This window comes from Mizuhopecten yessoensis, unplaced genomic scaffold (genome assembly GCF_002113885.1).
Source record: "Mizuhopecten yessoensis strain PY_sf001 unplaced genomic scaffold, ASM211388v2 scaffold11125, whole genome shotgun sequence".
Taxonomy (NCBI): Eukaryota; Metazoa; Mollusca; class Bivalvia; order Pectinida; family Pectinidae; genus Mizuhopecten; species Mizuhopecten yessoensis.
In genome coordinates this window covers 176,564-196,139 of record NW_018408892.1, presented here as the reverse complement: position 1 = coordinate 196,139, position 19,576 = coordinate 176,564, and the positions used below count along the sequence as shown (strand labels likewise).

General features: G+C 34.5%; 1 protein-coding gene across 10 annotated transcripts in view; it reads left to right on the top strand.

Annotated features, from left to right (window-relative positions):
- The window catches only part of LOC110466201 (H(+)/Cl(-) exchange transporter 3-like), a 73,837-nt gene that overhangs the window by 41,831 nt on the left and 12,430 nt on the right, over window positions 1–19,576 (top strand). For 3 of the 10 annotated variants that reach the window (XM_021522567.1, XM_021522563.1, XM_021522572.1), the window contains 16 exons: window positions 835–980; window positions 3,364–3,531; window positions 4,215–4,421; window positions 4,930–5,010; window positions 5,188–5,370; window positions 6,532–6,621; window positions 7,387–7,442; window positions 7,943–8,011; window positions 9,005–9,161; window positions 9,779–9,864; window positions 10,283–10,407; window positions 11,046–11,160; window positions 11,760–11,855; window positions 12,316–12,342; window positions 13,335–13,358; window positions 17,737–17,820. In XM_021522567.1, the coding sequence (XP_021378242.1) occupies window positions 835–980; window positions 3,364–3,531; window positions 4,215–4,421; window positions 4,930–5,010; window positions 5,188–5,370; window positions 6,532–6,621; window positions 7,387–7,442; window positions 7,943–8,011; window positions 9,005–9,161; window positions 9,779–9,864; window positions 10,283–10,407; window positions 11,046–11,160; window positions 11,760–11,855; window positions 12,316–12,342; window positions 13,335–13,358; window positions 17,737–17,820 (1,714 nt within the window). The remainder of the gene's footprint in view (window positions 1–834; window positions 981–3,363; window positions 3,532–4,214; window positions 4,422–4,929; window positions 5,011–5,187; window positions 5,371–6,531; window positions 6,622–7,386; window positions 7,443–7,942; window positions 8,012–9,004; window positions 9,162–9,778; window positions 9,865–10,282; window positions 10,408–11,045; window positions 11,161–11,759; window positions 11,856–12,315; window positions 12,343–13,334; window positions 13,359–17,736; window positions 17,821–19,576) is intronic. The other 7 variants (XM_021522565.1, XM_021522564.1, XM_021522568.1 and 4 more) reach the window with 7 other exon arrangements.

Genomic DNA, 19,576 nt, shown 5'->3' with positions numbered 1-19,576 from the left:
ATGTTACCAGGGTTAACTGTAACTCAATGTACTTATGTACTTTGCGAACTGTTATAGATAGTCAACCACATAAAGTTCAAGTCAGATCGTATTTGAAAGTCAAAGGTCAAGGTCATGGTCAAAAGTCAGTGTAGTGAATTCTATAAAATAGTTTTCAGGGTTGGGTGTAATGATCAGTAGCTATAGCAGATTTCTACCATAGACACTAAATATAGTGTTGTGCATCTGCTCTGGTTTTAAAGGTCAGATGTCAAAGGTCAAGAAAACAGAGTTTTATATTAAGAGGTTTAACTCATCCACCCCTGAAATTTCATAATGAACTATTCCAACTTTTGAATTGGAACAGTACAAATGTGCCTTCAGGGGTGAATGAAGTTTATGAAATCTACTAGTGTTTTGTTTTTCTCATGGATAAGTGAATGTATATATGTTGTATTGGATAAAAAATATGTGATACAAATGTATGTAATATGAAGTTGATTGTGTCCTGATTGGATTGAGGAGGTCAGGGGTCAGGGCCACGGTCATTTACACATGAAATTCTATAATAATGATAATAAGTTAAAGAAATTGTGTGAGTAAGTTCTCTTTTTATCACAAAAGAATTGAGTTCTATCAAGCATGCCCCACTTTCACTAATCAAGGATACGATTGCCTGTTTTATGGAGCACATTCTGATAACAGTATGATCTGTTATCCAACATCTGCACTAAATATAACATCGGGGCCAACAAGAGTTTAATTAATTTAAGTTGAAACCATTTCATAATTGTTGTAAAATAAATGAAGTTTATATTTATTTGTTATATTGTCTATGTTCTGTCTATCTGGCAGGTGCTTGTGCTGGGGTGATTGACATAGGGGCTACATGGATGTCTGACCTTAAGGAGGGTGTATGTCGGGATGCCTTCTGGCTTCCTAAGGAACAGTGCTGCTGGTCTTCAAACAATTCCTTTTTCAATAATAGTGGTTGTTCACAGGTAGGTAACATCTGTACAATTGGAACAGCTGCTCATATTTAGGTCAGCATATTACTTCAACAGAGACAAGTTTTCAAATGTAGGTATTGGTAATCAATTTCATTCAATACTGTTATTCATATATAGGTCAACAAGTTCATTGAAAAAGACAGTTTCTCTTATTTAGGTCAACAAACTCATTCAATACTGTTATTCATATATAGGTCAACAAGTTCATTGATAGAGACAGTTTCTCATGTATATATAGGTAAACAAACTCCATTGATAGAGACAGTTTGTCATGTATATATAGGTCAACAAACTCCATCGATAAAGACAGTTTCTCATATATAGGTCAACCAACTCCATTGATAGAGACAGTTTCTCTTCTATATATAGGTCAACAAACTCCATTGTTAGAGACAGTTTCTCTTATTTAGGTCAACAAACTCATTCAATACTGTTATTCATATATAGGTCAACAAGTTCATTTATAGAGACAGTTTCTCATGTATATATAGGTGAACAAACTCCATTGATAGAGACAGTTTTTCATATATAGGTCAACAAACTCCATTGATCGAGACAGTTTCTCATGTATATATAGGTGAACAAACTCCATTGATAGAGACAGTTTGTCATGTATATATAGGTCAACAAACTGCATTGATAGAGACAGTTTCTCATATATAGGTAAACAAACTCCATTGATAGAGACAGTTTGTCATGTATATATAGGTCAACAAACTCCATCGATAAAGACAGTTTCTCATATATAGGTCAATAAACTCCAGTGATAAAGGCAGTTTCTCTTGTATATATAGGTCAACAAACTCCATTGTTAGAGACAGTTTCTCTTATTTAGGTCAACAAACTCATTCACTACTGTTATTCATATATAGGTCAACAAGTTCATTTATAGAGACAGTTTCTCATGTATATATAGGTAAACAAACTCCATTGATCGAGACAGTTTCTCATGTATATATAGGTCATCAAACTCCATTGATAGAGACAGTTTTTCATATATAGGTCAACAAACTCCATTGATTGAGACAGTTTCTCATGTATATATAGGTGAACAAACTCCATTGATAGAGACAGTTTTTCATATATAGGTCAACAAACTCCATTTATAGAGACAGTTTCTCTTAATTAGTTCAACAAGTTCATTGATAGAGACAGTTTCTAATGTATATATAGGTCAACAAACTCCATTGTTAGAGACAGTTTCTCTTATTTAGGTCAACAAACTCATTCAATACTGTTATTCATATATAGGTCAACAAGTTCATTTATAGAGACAGTTTCTCATGTATATATAGGTAAACAAACTCCATTGATCGAGACAGTTTCTCATGTATATATAGGTCAACCAACTCCATTGATAGAGACAGTTTCTCTTAATTAGTTCAACAAGGTCATTGATAGAGACAGTTTCTCATGTATTTATAGGTCAACAAACTCCTTTGATAGAGACAGTTTCTCATATATAGGCCAACAAACTCCATTGATAGAGACAGGTTCTCATGTATATATAGGTCAACAAACTGCATTGATAGAGACAGTTTCTCATATATAGGTAAACAAACTCCATTGATCGAGACAGTTTCTCATGTATATATAGGTCAACAAACTCCATTGATAAAGACAGTTTCTCATATATAGGTCAACAAACTCCATTGATCGAGACAGTTTCTCATGTATATATAGGTCAACAAACTCCATTGATAGAGACAGTTTCTCTTATTTAGGTCAATAAGAAAGATAGTCAGTCATATGTAGGTTAACAGTTGACAGTTATTCATATATAGTTCAACAATTTCCTTCCAACAGAAACAGTTGCTGTATATAGCTGTCATATTTCCAGGGTCATATTTCCAGTGGGTTTTAATTTCGATATATTCACTCTTTGACTAATATCCACGAATTCTAAACATTAGCGAAATTATCGAAAATGTTAAATAGTCTTACAGACCTTATCCCAACATGTTGAAAATACTTATAACCAAACGCTGTTATGCAAGCTTAGTTGAACTCAAATCAGATTATCACCATACAATTGGACAGTCCATGTAAAAACAAGTGACGTCACTGGCAGATGACGATGCTTGGGATCAGTGTTTTCAAACTGTTTACCTGGGATTCGGGTGCACAGCGAAATTAAACCGCCGTGAATATGTACTGAATACGAAACTGCGAAATATTGACCCTGCAAATTTAAAGCGCTGTACTTGTATCTTAATGTAGGTAAACAAATTTCTTCAATCGAGACACTTAATCATGTAGGTCAGTGAACTCCTTCATTAGGAAGATACTCAAATGTATAGGTCACCAACTCTATAAATATATTCATTTTCTTTTTCTCATTACCAGTATAACATTCTGTGTTTCTCTCTTTCAGTGGTATTCGTGGGCGCGGTTATTTGGAGCGGGTAAAGATGATAACAGCGGAGGTTCCTACATTATCTCATACATTGTGTACATCTTATGGGCCCTGCTGTTTGCCTTTCTCGCTGCCATGTTTGTACGCATGTTTGCCCCCTACGCATGTGGGTCTGGTATCCCAGAGGTAAGTTTGTATATATATAGTCACCAATCATAAATCTGACCTTGAAAAGTCAAAATATTTTCATTATATGAACATTTGTGAATGTGGCTGAACAAAACTGACGCATTAATTGATCAAGATTGATTATACATTTGTTCTGTTATCTGGTCAGTGCTTTGAGGAATTCAAACATATTGGACGTTTTCTATATGAAACTGACCTAGTAAATAAACCCTTCCAGGATTTAAGCAAGTTTTTTAATTGCTGAAAATGAACTTCGTTAATGCGTTGTAATTCTTTTCACACATGAATTATTATTTTTTTAAATTATATCGGTGTAAACATTACCAATACACTTTCACAATCACATATGTGAAAATTTCCTCAATCGATATTGGCATTTTATTAATCTAATGTACGTATAAGTACAGTTAAATGTTGTTCTAACCAAACATGAGGTTATATTTGTAATTCCCAGCCCAGAGACAAAAATCTTCATGCAATAAAAGCAAGAATTTTCAATAATCATGCACGTTTGTAGGAAGAATGTTATACTTAACTAATTCACCCCTAAAATTTCATTATTAATTCACCCCTAAAATTTCGTAATGAACTATTCCAACCTTTTAATTGGAGGAGTTCAAATGTGTCTTCAGGGGTGAATGAGTTAATGTACATAATTTTATCTATAATGATTGGTTTAGATTAAGACAATCCTGAGTGGATTCATCATCCGTGGATACCTCGGCAAGTGGACGCTACTCACCAAATCCATAGGGATGATGCTGGGTGTGTCTGCAGGGCTCAGCCTCGGGAAGGAGGGACCTTTTGTCCATGTGGCTTGTTGCTGTGGTAACATCTTCTCGTATCTATTCCCAAAATATGGTAGCAACGAGGCAAAAAAGAGAGAGGTAGGGTTGTGATTTCAATGAAATAGGGATGAATAGGTCACCAGTGCAAGTTTTGGTCAGATTGACAAACCATTCCTAAATTAATTAACACTGGTAATTCCGTCTTTGCGTATTGCAGAGTTATCTTCTCTTGGGAGAAGGTATTGATTGTTACGTCATTGGTTAATGTGGGAGAAAATTACGTCGTTTTCTCAAAAATTGATGATGTTACTCTCACAAACAAGTGACGTAATAATCAATACCTGCTCCCAAGAGAAGATAACTCTGCAATATGCAAAGACGGAATAAATGACAGATGCATAACTGAAAAAAATAAAAAAATAAAAAAAAAATCTACTGTTATTATTATTATTACAGAACAAAACCTTTATCATATATTTTAGAGTTTTTACAATTGTTCATATCTACTCGAAGTTATCCATTTACTCAATTGTTTTTTTCTAATTGAATTATGAATTATGCACAATGATGACAGCTTATTAACAGTTTTCTTGTTTTATCTCTGTAGATTCTGTCTGCAGCATCAGCAGCAGGAGTAAGTGTAGCCTTCGGTGCTCCTATCGGAGGGGTGCTCTTCAGTCTGGAGGAGGTGAGAGTTTACTGTAAACATATACAGGAAAGATTGAAATTTGGTTCATTTTAACATAAAATACATAGCTAAGGCAAAATGATTTCATATAATGCTATTCTGTAAAGAAGTTTCCTTCGAATACTCTTTTTTCCTGTTTTCCTAAGACCAATCTGTAAATAGGTGTTTCTTTGTCAGGTGAGCTACTACTTCCCATTGAAAACCTTGTGGAGATCGTTCTTCTGTGCCCTGGCCGCAGCATTCGTCCTTCGTTCCATCAACCCATTTGGGAACGACCACTTGGTGATGTTTTATGTGGAATACAATGAACCATGGTATCTCCAAGAGCTGATTCCATTCATCTTCCTGGGAGCACTAGGGGTAGGTGTTGTCTCCCCTTATCATGCTGGGGCAGTAAGGGAAGGTGTTATTTAACTAGGGACAGTAGGGATAGTTTTTACTAAAGTTACCATGCCGCTTTCTTTTGCTCTTTTTCTTATCAACAGGATAAATTTGGCATTTCTTATTTTTCTAACATAGCAAAAGTTATTAACTTTCTGGTAATACCACAATGAGGAAGTGAAACGGTCAAAGATATAAAAAAAGAAATAATTTTTTATTTTATTTTCTTGCGTGCCGTAAAGAATTCAATATTTTACATAAAGTTAGGCTTGCGCAGACATGTACGATGTCATGTCCTTGTCCATTGCTGAAACATGGTCGACCAAGCACACAGACAGGTGAGAACTGAAGCGACAAAGAGTAAAATTTTAAGTAAATTTAAAGTTTATTGTGTTAAAGGGGCTGGTCGGGGAAAAAGTGTCATTTTTGCTAAAATGGCATAAACATGTTTAAAATACCTTCTTATGAAATATACCGATTCAAAATTCACTCCCTAAGTGCAAAAATTATAATTATATTAAAGAAATCCTAAATCGTCACCTGACAGTCTAAAACTCTCAATTGACCCAGATCAGTGATGTAATTTTACCGCACGCGCGTCATCAACATGGCCAAATGTAAACATCGTGGCGAAAGAAAAAGATGCATGCAAAAGTCATAACAGGCACGAGGTATCAATACCGTTATATATAAAAACAACATATAGGTAGGAATACTACACATGCATCATACATGACCTTTGAAAACAATTATTTATGTACAGTATTGCTGTCTTGTCCGCTAGTTGAGTCCGACATAGCACATGCTGGTGTGCTATTGTTGTTATCTTCACTGCCTCACTTTCGAAACAACCATGTGACATATATAAATAGATCTGCGCTAAATTTATGCTTCCCCGAGATTTCAGTGGTCAAAACTGGATTGACCATCATATTGCCGTGATATAACTTTTGGAAGGCCAGAGAACGCATTTAGACCCATTTATTTTGTATTTTTTCCCCCGACCAGCTCCTTTAACATTACCTCTGACCCAGTCAGAGATATTGTCCTTATTCATTGGATTCTGACAGCTTGTGAATTTGTGTAGACATAAGAATGTAAACATGGACTCAATATATATGATTATTAAACATTTTTCAGGGTGTGTTTGGGAGCTTTTTCATCAAGATGAATATAAGGTGGTGTAAATTTAGGAAATCATCAATATTAGGAAAATATCCCATTGTTGAGGTAAGTGTTATTAACATATTTTATACCTCTTTAAGGCACTTGATTCTCATTTTCTTGAAACTCATAGCATGATATGAAATGATATGAAACAATAATACTAGGTATAGCCTCTTCTTACACAAAAACAGAAGTCTTTTCTTTTGTCCCAAAACTGTCATTACTCTGTAAGAACTGGCATATTGTCTGCTCACATTAATTATCTTATATATTATTCTGTTGCAATACCATTCATTTCTATGTCTGCTCTAACAACCAAATTTTTTTGGTTGAAAATATTCCTTGAAGTTTCTTGTATTTTTCCTAAATCATGTACATTATTCACTTATATTCAGTATAGTTAAACAAACAAGTTATTGACCCGCTTTGGTGTGGCATGAGATTGTCCTACCCTCAACAGACGATTAACAGTTGGGTAGACAAATCCTCGTGTTACACCATTACAGGTCAATAATTGCATTGTATTATTTCTACAGGTCAATCTGCCAAAATGACGGAGAGACTTCAAAGTATCTATTCACCATTAAAAGAATATATATATAAAAGACATATCTGAAAATCTGAAAATTGAAATACAACTGGTCTCTTAGGATTTGGCTGAAGACTTAAAACTTGGCAAAATATTGATTTTGCTTTCAATTTGAAATAAGTTAATCTACTACACGGTTCAGGTCTAAAAAGCTGTCACTTTCCATGATAAAATCAACCTCAGACTCCTCATAAATATTCATGAATAAAATGAACAAGATATTTTAATTTATTCTACAGGTACTCGGGGTTGCATTTATCACAGCCTTACTGAGTTACCCTAACGAGTATACAAGGTAAGCAACAGTTATCTCCCCTGCCTGTAAATGGAACATGTCACATTTAACCCTTTCACCACTGTAGACCATAATGGACTCATCCATATCAATTCATGGTAGAGTCTACTAAAGTAACATAGGAGTGAAAGGGTTAAGCCTATACTAGTTAAGAAGCAGTATTTCTCCTAATCAACCAAAACATATACTTTGCACCAGGAGGATGAGAAATTAGATATTGTAAACCTGCAAATGTTACACTTTGTGAAATTTTAGCTATTCTTTATCTTTAACAATGCCATATGTGCTCAAAAATTTTAAAAATCTATTTTTGTATCTCAATATATATATATATATATGGCAAAAATCTGAATTATATGAAAGAATTATTATGATTAACAATACTGATTTCTCTGGAGAAGTTAAAGGTTAGTTGATTTTACGCAGGTTCAAAACTCCATGCCCTGAATTCACTCTGAAGTGTAAGAAATAAGGAACATATGTTGCATTTTGTTTCATAGAAAAAACTCCAGTGAGCTGATCCGTCAATTGTTCAGCAGGTGTGGGCCCGAGGATAATACAGAATTATGGTAAGCTTTCTTAGCCTCCACAGTAACGCAGCACTCCACAGTAACGCAGCACTCCACAGTAACGCAGCACCTGATTTAAGTCACAGTCCATACTATCATGCAACTTGTTTCAGATTCTGGTAAATATCCCGGAAATCTAAAAACTATTCTTTTCCTGCTACAGTTGTATATTAGATAAATAATATGTTAGTAAGTTTGTTTCATATCATGTTGACATACGTTTCTTTTAATATTCTGTTCTTGTTGCCAGTATTCATATAATAAATAGAGAATAATACATGCCTTTTTCCATATCACACCCAGTATAACCCCGAGACTGCAATATCAGCCCAAGGGCCGGAGGCTGATATTGGTCGAGGGTTGATACTTGGTGTGATATGGAAAAAGGCGGGTTTTATTCTGTTTATTACATACTTACTAATAAAAACTACTATCTTATGATTTATTTTTATTTTTGAAATATTGAAAAACGGAAAAAAATCCAAAAGGGGTGATATGGGTTTCGCGGGCTCATACAGATTTTGGGGTGTGATACGGCGGGGGCTGATACAGGTTTTGGGGTCTGATACGGCGGGGGCTGATACAGGTTTTGGGGTGTGACACGGCGGGGGCTGATACGGGTTTTGGGGTGTGATACGGCGGGGGGTGATACAGGTTTTGGGGTGTGATACGGCGAGGGCTGATATGGGTTAGAGCAATTGTGTCATATCGCATATATAAACAACCTGTATTTATTAGTAAGTATGTAATAAATTACTTTAACAGGCATGAACCAATGAAAGCCTAGAGAAGACTTTTTATTGCCCCGTTAAAAATCATGAGGCCGATGTCTGACCTGTCACATCACATCCCATTCTGTCTCTTTTGTGGTTCATTTTCACAGCTTTACTGACTTCCAACTTCATTTCATAACAGAAATATGATGGTCTATGAATTTGGAATTATATTTATCAAAATTTTATAAAAATAATTCATATAATACTTTAATTGCAGTGATTACAGAAGAAATTACTCATCATCGAACGCGGCATCGCCAACGTTTTACTCATCAAGTACGGAGGCTGGAGATGGAGTTTTCAAGGCTTTGTGGATGTTATCCATAGCACTCATATTTAAAGGGATCATCACCATCTTCACTTTTGGCATCAAGGTCAGTACAACAAAGGATTTTATGTATATTACAGTTTTTATCCCCCGCTCAACGAGTTCCCTGCATCCGTGCATGTGGCCAGCTGTCCGTCCATGCACCTCGCTTAGAAGAATTGCTCTCATCTATATCTTGCCTACTACAAGTGCTGTGTTGATTATACTTGCATCAGTTGTGTATCTAGGGTTGCTCTACTGAATGCATATTGCGGATGCTGATTTTGACCTATATTTTACGCTCCATTGACTTGGTTAACTTATAGTTAATGCTATTTCAGTATCCAATGATGTCGTTGGAAGCACGATCCCACTACAAACAGAACATCACATCTCCAGCACACACACAGGCATACACATATAGGGAGATATTAGCCAGGTGGCATAGGACTGGACTAGTAATAAGCGCCTAAAAAGACAGTTCCTGCGAATTCCTCAATTTTTTTATTAGTTAATGTAATATATATATGCTAATTGTATTAATTGTATATCTGTGTACTGTAAAGTGCTTTAGAGTGGCTTATGTTAGCTAGATAGGGCACTATATCAAATGTTGTATATTGTTATTATTATTATTAAGAGAAAACCATACTTGTTGGACTATATTTGTGGTGTTTATTATAGATACCTGCTGGTCTGTTCATTCCAAGTATGGCAGTGGGAGCTATCGTTGGCCGGATCGTTGGTATCGGAGTGGAGCAATTGGTTGTGTGAGTTGTCTGCCCTTACAATTTACAAAAACATATTTGTCATGTGCTTTTACATATTAAAGTTAAAATAAGAACAATTTCTGCTACTGCACAAATGTTTGGCTAAAATGTATGGGAATCAATTTAAAAAACATCACCGAACATATTCTAACCAAGATTTGTATGAGGCGTTTTAAATCAGATTTAATATGTTTACACAATAAACCTTCTTAAATTTCTTAAACACAGATAAATGATACACTTATCTGTTTCTATTTTACCTATATTGTACAGGCTTAAGGAAAGTTAAAACTTGAATACCCGATGTATTCTATAACACTGGCACATACACACCCTACCTCCATTAGCCTGACTTTGATGTATGCGCTCTCCATTACTCTCTGTGTCAATGCCATTGTATTTTTTCTATTTTTTTCAGGAGATATCATAATAATCCATTTTTCCATAACATGTGTGTGTCAGACAACTTCTGTACGATCACACCTGGACTGTACGCTATGGTTGGAGCTGCAGCAGTGCTCGGGGGTGTGACCAGGATGACCGGTGAGTCAGTCGTACATTCTATATCATTACAGTTCGGACTGAATTTCAGTTGTCCTCCGATCAAATCAAGGAATTGAATTGAAAAGTTTTAGGGTGCCACATATAAGTGCTATGATGATTTCATTTTTCCATGATTTAGCCTGATATCATAGATTGACAAAGAATCCTGTATCGTGTGTATTACTTTCATAGTGTTGTTACAAATAAAGAAAAAAACCAAAGCGAAACCTGGGTCTTCATTCACATAATAGATATACCATTTGTTATTACACTAGACATATCCATTTACCCATACACTGATGAAAGTTCTTGTGGACAGATTGTCATCCATTAAATTCACTACTGCTATCTGTTAAGTGACTTGTACATTTAACTCATTCACCCCTGAAATTACACAATGAACTATTCCAACCTTTGAAATGGAAGAATTCAAATGTGTCTTCAGGGGTGAATGATCAGTTAACCGATCTTGACTAACCTCTCCTCTTTCCTGACCTGTTCTCTTCCTTCCTGTACTGTTCCCCATTCTGTCTGACCTCCACACATTTCCTGACCTACTATTTCCTTCCCTTATTGACCTTTACATATTGATCCCTGACCTTTGTACTTTTATGACTGACCTGTGTCCTCTTTTGCAGTGTCCCTTGTGGTGATAATGTTTGAGCTGACAGGAGGTCTACAGTATATTGTACCGCTGATGGCTGCCGTCCTCACCAGCAAGTGGGTAGGAGACTCCCTAGGGCGTGAAGGAATGTATCCTTTCTGACTTTGTTGTGAGCTACGGATCTTTTCAGCTGTTTCTTTTCTATTCACAGTGATGTAAAGAACCTAAGTTTATGGGAAACCTGGCTAACTCAAATACAGGAATGATTTTAGGATTTTTTCTGGCCCTAATACTTTTGCTGGTTTTACTGTAACTACAATCAAACCTGCTTGAAAATGGGAGACAAATTCTATTAAGGGACAACCTTTGTTAAGAGACCTTTTGTAAATCTACCCATTGCAGTTATTTTCATGTTTATTGAATCTATATTATGAGATCATCTGCTAGAAGAGAACTCTTTATGGACTTCCTGAAATAAATCTCTGAATAGGGAATTGACCGTATTATAACTTCTGCTACATGCAGCCGTTCTGATTGGTCAATTATCAGAGAATTCTGATTGGTCAATAATAACACTGTTTTGATTGGTCAGTAATCAGGACATGGTCTCATGATGTTGAAACAAAATCATTCACACTTACAGTAATGGAATTAAATTATCAACAGTAGGTACTATTTTTTTGTACTCTTGCAATGAATATGGATTAGATTTTCATGTTACCTGAGTTGTCTTTCCTTAGCTATACAGCTATGATGCCCATATACACCTTAATGGCTACCCCTACCTGGACAGTAAGGAGGAATTCACCCACACGACTATTGCCGCCGATGTGATGCGACCTCGGTAGGTACACACCTCATCTCACGCTGACATACGTCGTGTTGACCTCCAACACTTGTACAGTGATGTAGGACAGATGTACAGTTGCCTGTATAGCCATATTAGAATATATTTATAAAGGGTTTCAGGCAACATTTTTTTCACAAAATTAACAGGTTATGTCAATGATTCTATATATAATAAACTTTTAAAAATTTACCCTCGTAACTGTTAGTCTGTGAAATTTAAGTAAAACACTAAATTTGAAAATATGTACAATTTGTTTAAAGGTAAAAAAATTTGGACCGTCTTTTTTTTTAGTCATAACATTTGTATCGCTCTGTTTCATTTTTTCCCCCTTTTCCTAAAAATTTCTATCCATTTTAGGAATTCCAGTATATTTTCCAAGTTATCCTACCGTATCTAGCTAGTTTACAGATTATACCTCACCAACTGATTGCATTATCTGTTATTATTATCCTAGACCCAAGAGCTCAGAAGGAGATTCTGGGTAGGTAATACCACCGAGACATTATCGCGTGCTTGGAGTTTTTATATCCAGTTTGAGATTTTAATAATTGTGGTTGTTTCATTAATTAATATAATTCGTTTTTGCTTGGCACAAATGTAATATGGAATGAAATTCCGACTTTTGTTGACATTTGTTTTGATAGTGCATTAACGACCACCTAAATGTGCACATGATACTAAGTTATATTTAGCTTGACAACTTCAAACTTCTTACTATTTCATTCTTTCGTCATCATGCTTTTGTCGGAAAGTCACGTCCGTTGTAGCGCTATTTCGTATTTTTTGAAGTGTTAAGATACCGTATATTTTGTTGTGTAAAGGTTTTCTGAAACGGTTACCTTCAGGTGAAACTGCGTCCAATAAAATTAAGCATAGTGCCAATATTTTTTCTCAAGGTAAAAAAAAAGAAAAACAGCTTAAATGACAACCTTTTCATATGGGTTTCTTAAATCTTGAATGTCCCCGGGTACCCATATTTTAATTTAACATCTTTTAATTTCCTTTAAAAAATAAAGCATGTTTCCTATATACTAAGAATAATTTTAAGATAACAAGTAAAACGACGGATCTTAAATCTCTTTATAACTTTGTAATTACAATATACTACAAAACCTTGGAGTACTATCTATATTTTGTAGAACAGCAATCCCTGAAATGTTATTTAAACTGGTCCTTTTGAAATCGAATTAACATAATTTAGCTTTTTTCACAAAATTTCCCTGTGGACAGATCTCTAGGTAAAAAAAAAAAAATCAAGCCAATTTTTTAATAGGTATATTTATAATCAATTAAAATAAATAAATTCAGATTTGATTTAAATAAGGACTAATCAGCATTCGTTGACGTTAGGTGTGTTTAGTAGAATTACAACAGAGTGTACATTTCCTTTATTAGCGTTTCTATAAATAAGTTTGAGGTGATTATATAGGACTGACATGTTGTCATGTATCTCTTGTTTCTGTTTCCCCTAAGATACTGGCGCTATGGCATAGCAGTGTAAGTTTCACCACGTGACAATGTGATGCGCTACTCTACAGACATTTTTAGTGTTTATTTATTCCCTGATGCACTGTTTATTAACGTGTTTACTGATTTTGTTCTGATTGAAATTTTGTTTGCAGAATCATTCGTCTCTTGATTTTTGTTTGCATTTTTTTTTTTTTTTTTTTTTTTTTTNTCATCTCAAAGTTGCTGTAAATTAAAACTGCTAGGGTTTCCCAAAACAATGTAGATTTCAGCCGGTACTATGTTTTGTCTTATCAAACTGCTACCCATTGCTTTTGTAATGAGAAGGGACGACGAACTGCTCCTATTGTAATGTACTGTTTGGCGTGTTTGGACTTATTTTTCTTTTGTTTTCTAAATTATATTTTAGAAGTCTTTCGTTTGAACATCAGGCATACTAAATATATGTGTTTATTATTGCATCCTGAAACTTCAGAAATAAATAGATATGATGTGAGTTTTCACATTGTTTTGGGGGCAGCGTTTGTCTCGGGTCCTTCTGTACAGTTTCTGTCCACCTTTCTCTGAGCAATCTCTTCTCCACAAACATTGGGCAATATTTAGCTCTAGTTGGCAGATTGAACCTGGCAAAGTCAAATAAAATGCTAAATGAATAATACAGGCCCTTTGATCCTCTTGTCAGTAAGTTGAATATATATCATCCATCAGCCTCAATATTATGTTGCTTTTGTGTTCTGTAACTTTGATAACCATTACAAGTAATCGTTTGATATATTTGGCAGTGTTGCCTTGTAAAACTGTTATAGACAAGATGTAGATTTGTGTTGCTTTAATCCTCTACTTTTGTGAGAAAACTTTGAATGTTGTGTGATTACACCAAGTACTTAGCTGTTGATTTCTCCTGATAAATAGCGGTGGTTGAGTTCTGGAAAAAGTACCAAGCTGTTCATCTCCAAATAGATACTCAGTTGTTGATCAGACAAATATCAAGCTGTTGATCTGAATAATAGCTAGTTGATCTGATAAATATCTAGCTGTTGATCTGAATAATCACTAGCTGTTGATCTGATAAATATCAAGCTGTTGATCTGAATAATATCTAGCTGTTGATCTGAATGATAGCTAGCTGTGAGTCTTTTGATAAATATCTAGCTGTTAATCTGAATAATAGCTAGCTGTTGATCTGATAAATATCTACCTGTTTATCTGAATAATAGCTAGTTGATCTGATAAATATCTAGCTGTTGATCTGAATAACATATAGCTGTTGATCTGAATAATAGCTATCTGTTGATCTGATAAATATCTAGCTGTTGATCTTAATAATAGCCAGCTGCTGATCTGAATAATAGCTAGCTGTTAATCTGATAAATATCTAGCTGTTTCTCTGAATAATAGCTAGCTGTTGATCTTATAAATATCTAGCTGTGTATCTGAATAATAGCTAGCTGTTAGTCTTTTGATAAATATCTAGCTGTTAATCTGAATAATAGCTAGCTGTTGATCTGAGAAATATCTAGCTGTTTATCTGAATAATAGCTAGTTGATCGGAGTAATAGCTAGCTGTTGATCTGAGAAATATCTAGCTGTTTATCTGAATAATAGCTAGCTGTTGATCTGAGAAATATCTAGCTGTTTATCTGAATAATAGCTAGCTGTTAATCTGATAAATATCTAGCTGTTTCTCTGAATAATAGCTAGCTGTTGATCTGAATAATAGCTACCTGTTAGTCTTTTGATAAATATCTAGCTGTTGATCTAAATAATAGCTAGCTGTTGATCTGAGAAATATCTAGCTGTTTATCTGAATAATAGCTAGCTGTTAGTCTTTTGATAAATCTCTAGCTGTTGATCTAAATAATAGCTAGCTGTTGATCTGATAAATATCTAGCTGTTTATCTGAATAATAGCTAGATGTTGATCTGATAAAAAGCAAGCTGTTGATCTAAATAATAGCAAGTTGTTGATCTGAGAAAAAAATCTAGCTGTTGCTCTGAGTAAAAGCTAGCTGTTGATTTGAATAATGTCTAGCTGTTTATCTGAGTAAAAGCTAACTGTTGATCTGAGTAAAAGCTAGCTGTTGATTTGAATAATGTCTAGCTGTTTATCTGAGTAAAAGCTAACTGTTGATCTGAGTAAAAGCTAGTGATCTGAATAATAGCTAGTTGATCGGAGTAATAGCTAGCTGTTGATCTGAGTAATATCTAGCTGTTGATCTGAATAATCACTAGCTGTTGATCTGATAAATATCTACCTGTTTATCTGAATAATAGCTAGTTGATCTGTTAAATAGCTAGCTGTTGATCTGAATAATATATAGCTGTTGATCTGAATAATATCCAGCTGTTGATCTGAATAATATATAGCTGTTGATCTGAATAATATCCAGCTGTTGATCTGAATAATATATAGCTGTTGATCTGAATAATATCTAGCTGTTGATCTGATAAATATCTACCTGTTTATCTGAATAATAGCTAGTTGATCTGTTAAATAGCTAGCTGTTGATCTGAATAATAGCTATCTGTTGATCTGATAAATATCTAGCTGTTGATCTTAATAATAGCTAGTTGATCTGATAAATAGATAGCTGTTGATCTAAATAATAGCTAGCTGTTGATCTGAATAATATATAGCTGTTGATCTGAATAATAGCTACTTGATCTGAGTAATAGCTAGCTGTTGGTCTGAGTAATATCTAGCTGTTGATCTGAATAACATATAGCTGTTGATCTGAATAATATCCAGCTGTTGATCTGAATAATATATAGCTGTTGATCTGAATAATAGCTAGATGTTGATCTGATAAAAAGCAAGCTGTTGATCTAAATAATAGCAAGTTGTTGATCTGAGAAAAAAATCTAACTGTTGATCTGAGTAAAAGCTAGTGATCTGAATAATAGCTAGTTGATCTGTTAAATAGCTAGCTGTTGATCTGAATAATAGCTATCTGTTGATCTGATAAATATCTAGCTGCTGATCTGAATAATAGCTAGCTGTTAATCTGATAAATATCTAGCTGTTTCTCTGAATAATAGCTAGCTGTTGATCTAAGTAATTGCTAGCTGTTGATCTGAGTAAAAGATAGCTGTTGATCTGAATAATAGCTAACTGTTGATCTGATAAATATCTAGCTGTTTCTCTGAATAATAGCTAGCTGTTGATCTTATAAATATCTAGCTGTGTATCTGAATAATAGCTAGCTGTTGATCTGATAAATATCTAGCTGTTTATCTGAATAATAGCTAGCTGTTGATCTAAGTAATTGCTAGCTGTTGATCTGAGAAAAAAATCTAGCTGTTGATCTGAGTAAAAGCTAGCTGTTGATCTGAGTAAAAGCTAGCTGTTGATTTGAATAATGTCTAGCTGTTTATCTGAGTAAAAGCTAGCTGTTGATCTGAGTAAAAGCTAGCTGTTGATCTGAGTAATTGCTAGCTGTTGATCTGAATAATATCTAGCTGTTTATCTGAATAATAGCTAGCTGTTGATCTGAGTAAAAGCTAGCTGTTGATCTGAATGATAGCTAGCTGTTGATCTGAGTAATTGCTAGCTGTTGATCTGAATAATATCTAGCTGTTTATCTGAAAAATAGCTTGCTGATCTGAATAATCTCTAGCTGTTTATATGAATAATAGCTAGCTTTTGATCTGAATAATAGCTAGTTGTTGATCTGATAAATAGCTAGCTGTTGATCTGAATAATAGCTAGTTGATCTGATTAATAGCTAGATGTTGATATGATAAATACTATTAAGTCCCCTTTGCAAAAGGAGGTTTGATTAAAATCCTCCATTCTTACAGAAACAGAAGGAATTTTAGAGATTTTCTTCTATATGTCCCCTATGAGGCTGGTAAATCTGATAGATACCTATCGAGCTGTTGATCTGATCAATACCTAGTTGTTTATCATATAAATATCTTGTTGTTTATCGGATAAAAGCCAAGCTGTTGAATTTTCCTGATAAATGTTATTTACCTTACTGTTGATCTCTTGATACCGGCCTACCGTAACATTCTTAATATATTTTGATATTTTGTTTTAATGGTTGAATTTAAGGTTACCTGCTTCCTTAATTTGACACGAATCTCCCATTATAAAAGAGTTCAGCACCAAGATACTTGTATAACATGTTCTAAAAATAGTCGCTTTTGTAATTGGTGACCCATTTAAAACACACTTAAAACACACAAGAATGCATGCTTTGATAACATTCTAACTGGAATATATCATAATACCAATGATATGTGGGGGTTTTTATCAAGAGAAATAACTCTTATCTTATAAATCTTTATGTCATTTGTAAGGTAGTATTATTATCGGAATCCTTAAAATTGATGTTATTCTTCACCTGTACACCTATATAATGGTATACAAATGATAAATGAAGGATTCCTATTTGCCTGTAAAGGGACCAACGTCCCAGGCTTAACAGGAAGCAAAGGAGTGACTCGGAGACACGACTTATCAGTGACCCTCTACAGACTACGAGCAGGTATATACTCCGGCAAAGCCCGCTCACTAAAGTGTATACTAATTAATCTCTCTAGCTTTGTTGACCATGCAGCTTTTGTCACCTTAGGAAGTGAATTCTGCACGGTGGTGGCAGTAATCATGTTCATTAAAGAAATTAAACTTTGTGTTATCAAAAAATAGTATTGGCCTAAAATTTAAATGTGCGTTTCAGGTTTTTAAACTGAGTCTGTGACCCTACTGGTGCCCTACTGATTCAATGTTTTTGAGCCACATTCAAGTAAAAGATTAACCCATTCATCCCTGAAGTCACATTTGAACCTTACCAGATCAAAGACTGGACAAGTCCATTTTATAAGTGTAGGAATGCATGAGTTGATAAGAAAAAATCTTTGATAAGCATACTGATAACACTAAACAGGAAATGTCCAAAATCCAATATTTAAAGATTCTGGTAATGTAAGTTTTTGGTTCTATGTAATATAGGGTTTTATGAACAGTTTTCATCAATTAACTGAAATGTTGGTACACCAACTGACTTTCCTGACATTTTATGAGTGATGAAACCTGAAAAACACATTATTTGTTTTAGTCATAAGGCAAAATTACATCAGTACATGATTATATATAGATAGGATGACTTACACAGAGTACAGAGGGGTATACAGGATTATACAGGATTTATAATGAATTTTCGAAGCCCACTAACCTCTAACAATATACTGTAAAAGAAACAGGTAAGCAATACAGGTTTCACCCCATTGGGAACCTAGGTTTATAACATGAAAATTATCAAGATTCCTACCCCTAGTTCAATAACTATAATATATACAGATCTTGAACAAATTTGCAATGAAAGAATAAATTTGCTAGAAACATTCCTTGGTCATTTTGATTTGGGAAGGAGTTTTGGGATAAAGGAAGAGTGTATCTCTCCTGGGGCCTGAGGTTCATATGGTAAAAAAAAAAGGGAAAAAGAAACAGGTGAGCAATGCAGGCCCTATGGACCATTTCTTTTTATCAACGGCCACAGCCAAATGGGACATCGATGTTTACAAGCTTTATTTGTTGACCAGTATAATGCACATTCTGCTTGAAATGTTTGCAAAATGTTACACTTCAATTAAGGTTTTTGTTAATTTGCTTTAACCACTGCATTCTGCATAATGACACTTCTTTGACAAAAACATTATTTCCGATGTCAATTTTACATCCATTGGTAGAATCTAGAATAATCAAATGTTGGTTCAATTAATAATTGAAAATTACATAATGTATTGATTGCATTCCAATAAATTCATACAATAAATGCACTTGATATCAGTTATGCTGTGTTTTACCGGTGCTTATGCTATAAAGCCAGCATACCATTACAGAAAGCATTATGATTATAAAGCAAGTAAATTAAATGCCAAGGCATAGCATCTTAAAAAGTCAGTTACTGTTTACAATTTTTTTTTTTTTAATTTACTAACCATTTTATTCTATAACAGTTCACCAGACCAAGTTGTAGTATTTCTGGGGTAATTTTAAAGGAAAAGGGATGGCTGCCCAATTAGCTGGTCTCTGATTGGATGAGATTTTTTGAAAATAGTTCTTATTATCTATATAGGGCCAGCTCTACTTAATATGACTAATCCTCTGATGGCCCTAAAAATCAGCTCATTCACCCCTGAGGACACATTTGAACCCCTCCGATTCAATGGTCGGGATAGTTCATTATAAAATTTTTTTGGGGGGGAGTGAGTTAACAGGTGTTGTAATATTTGTTATTTGGG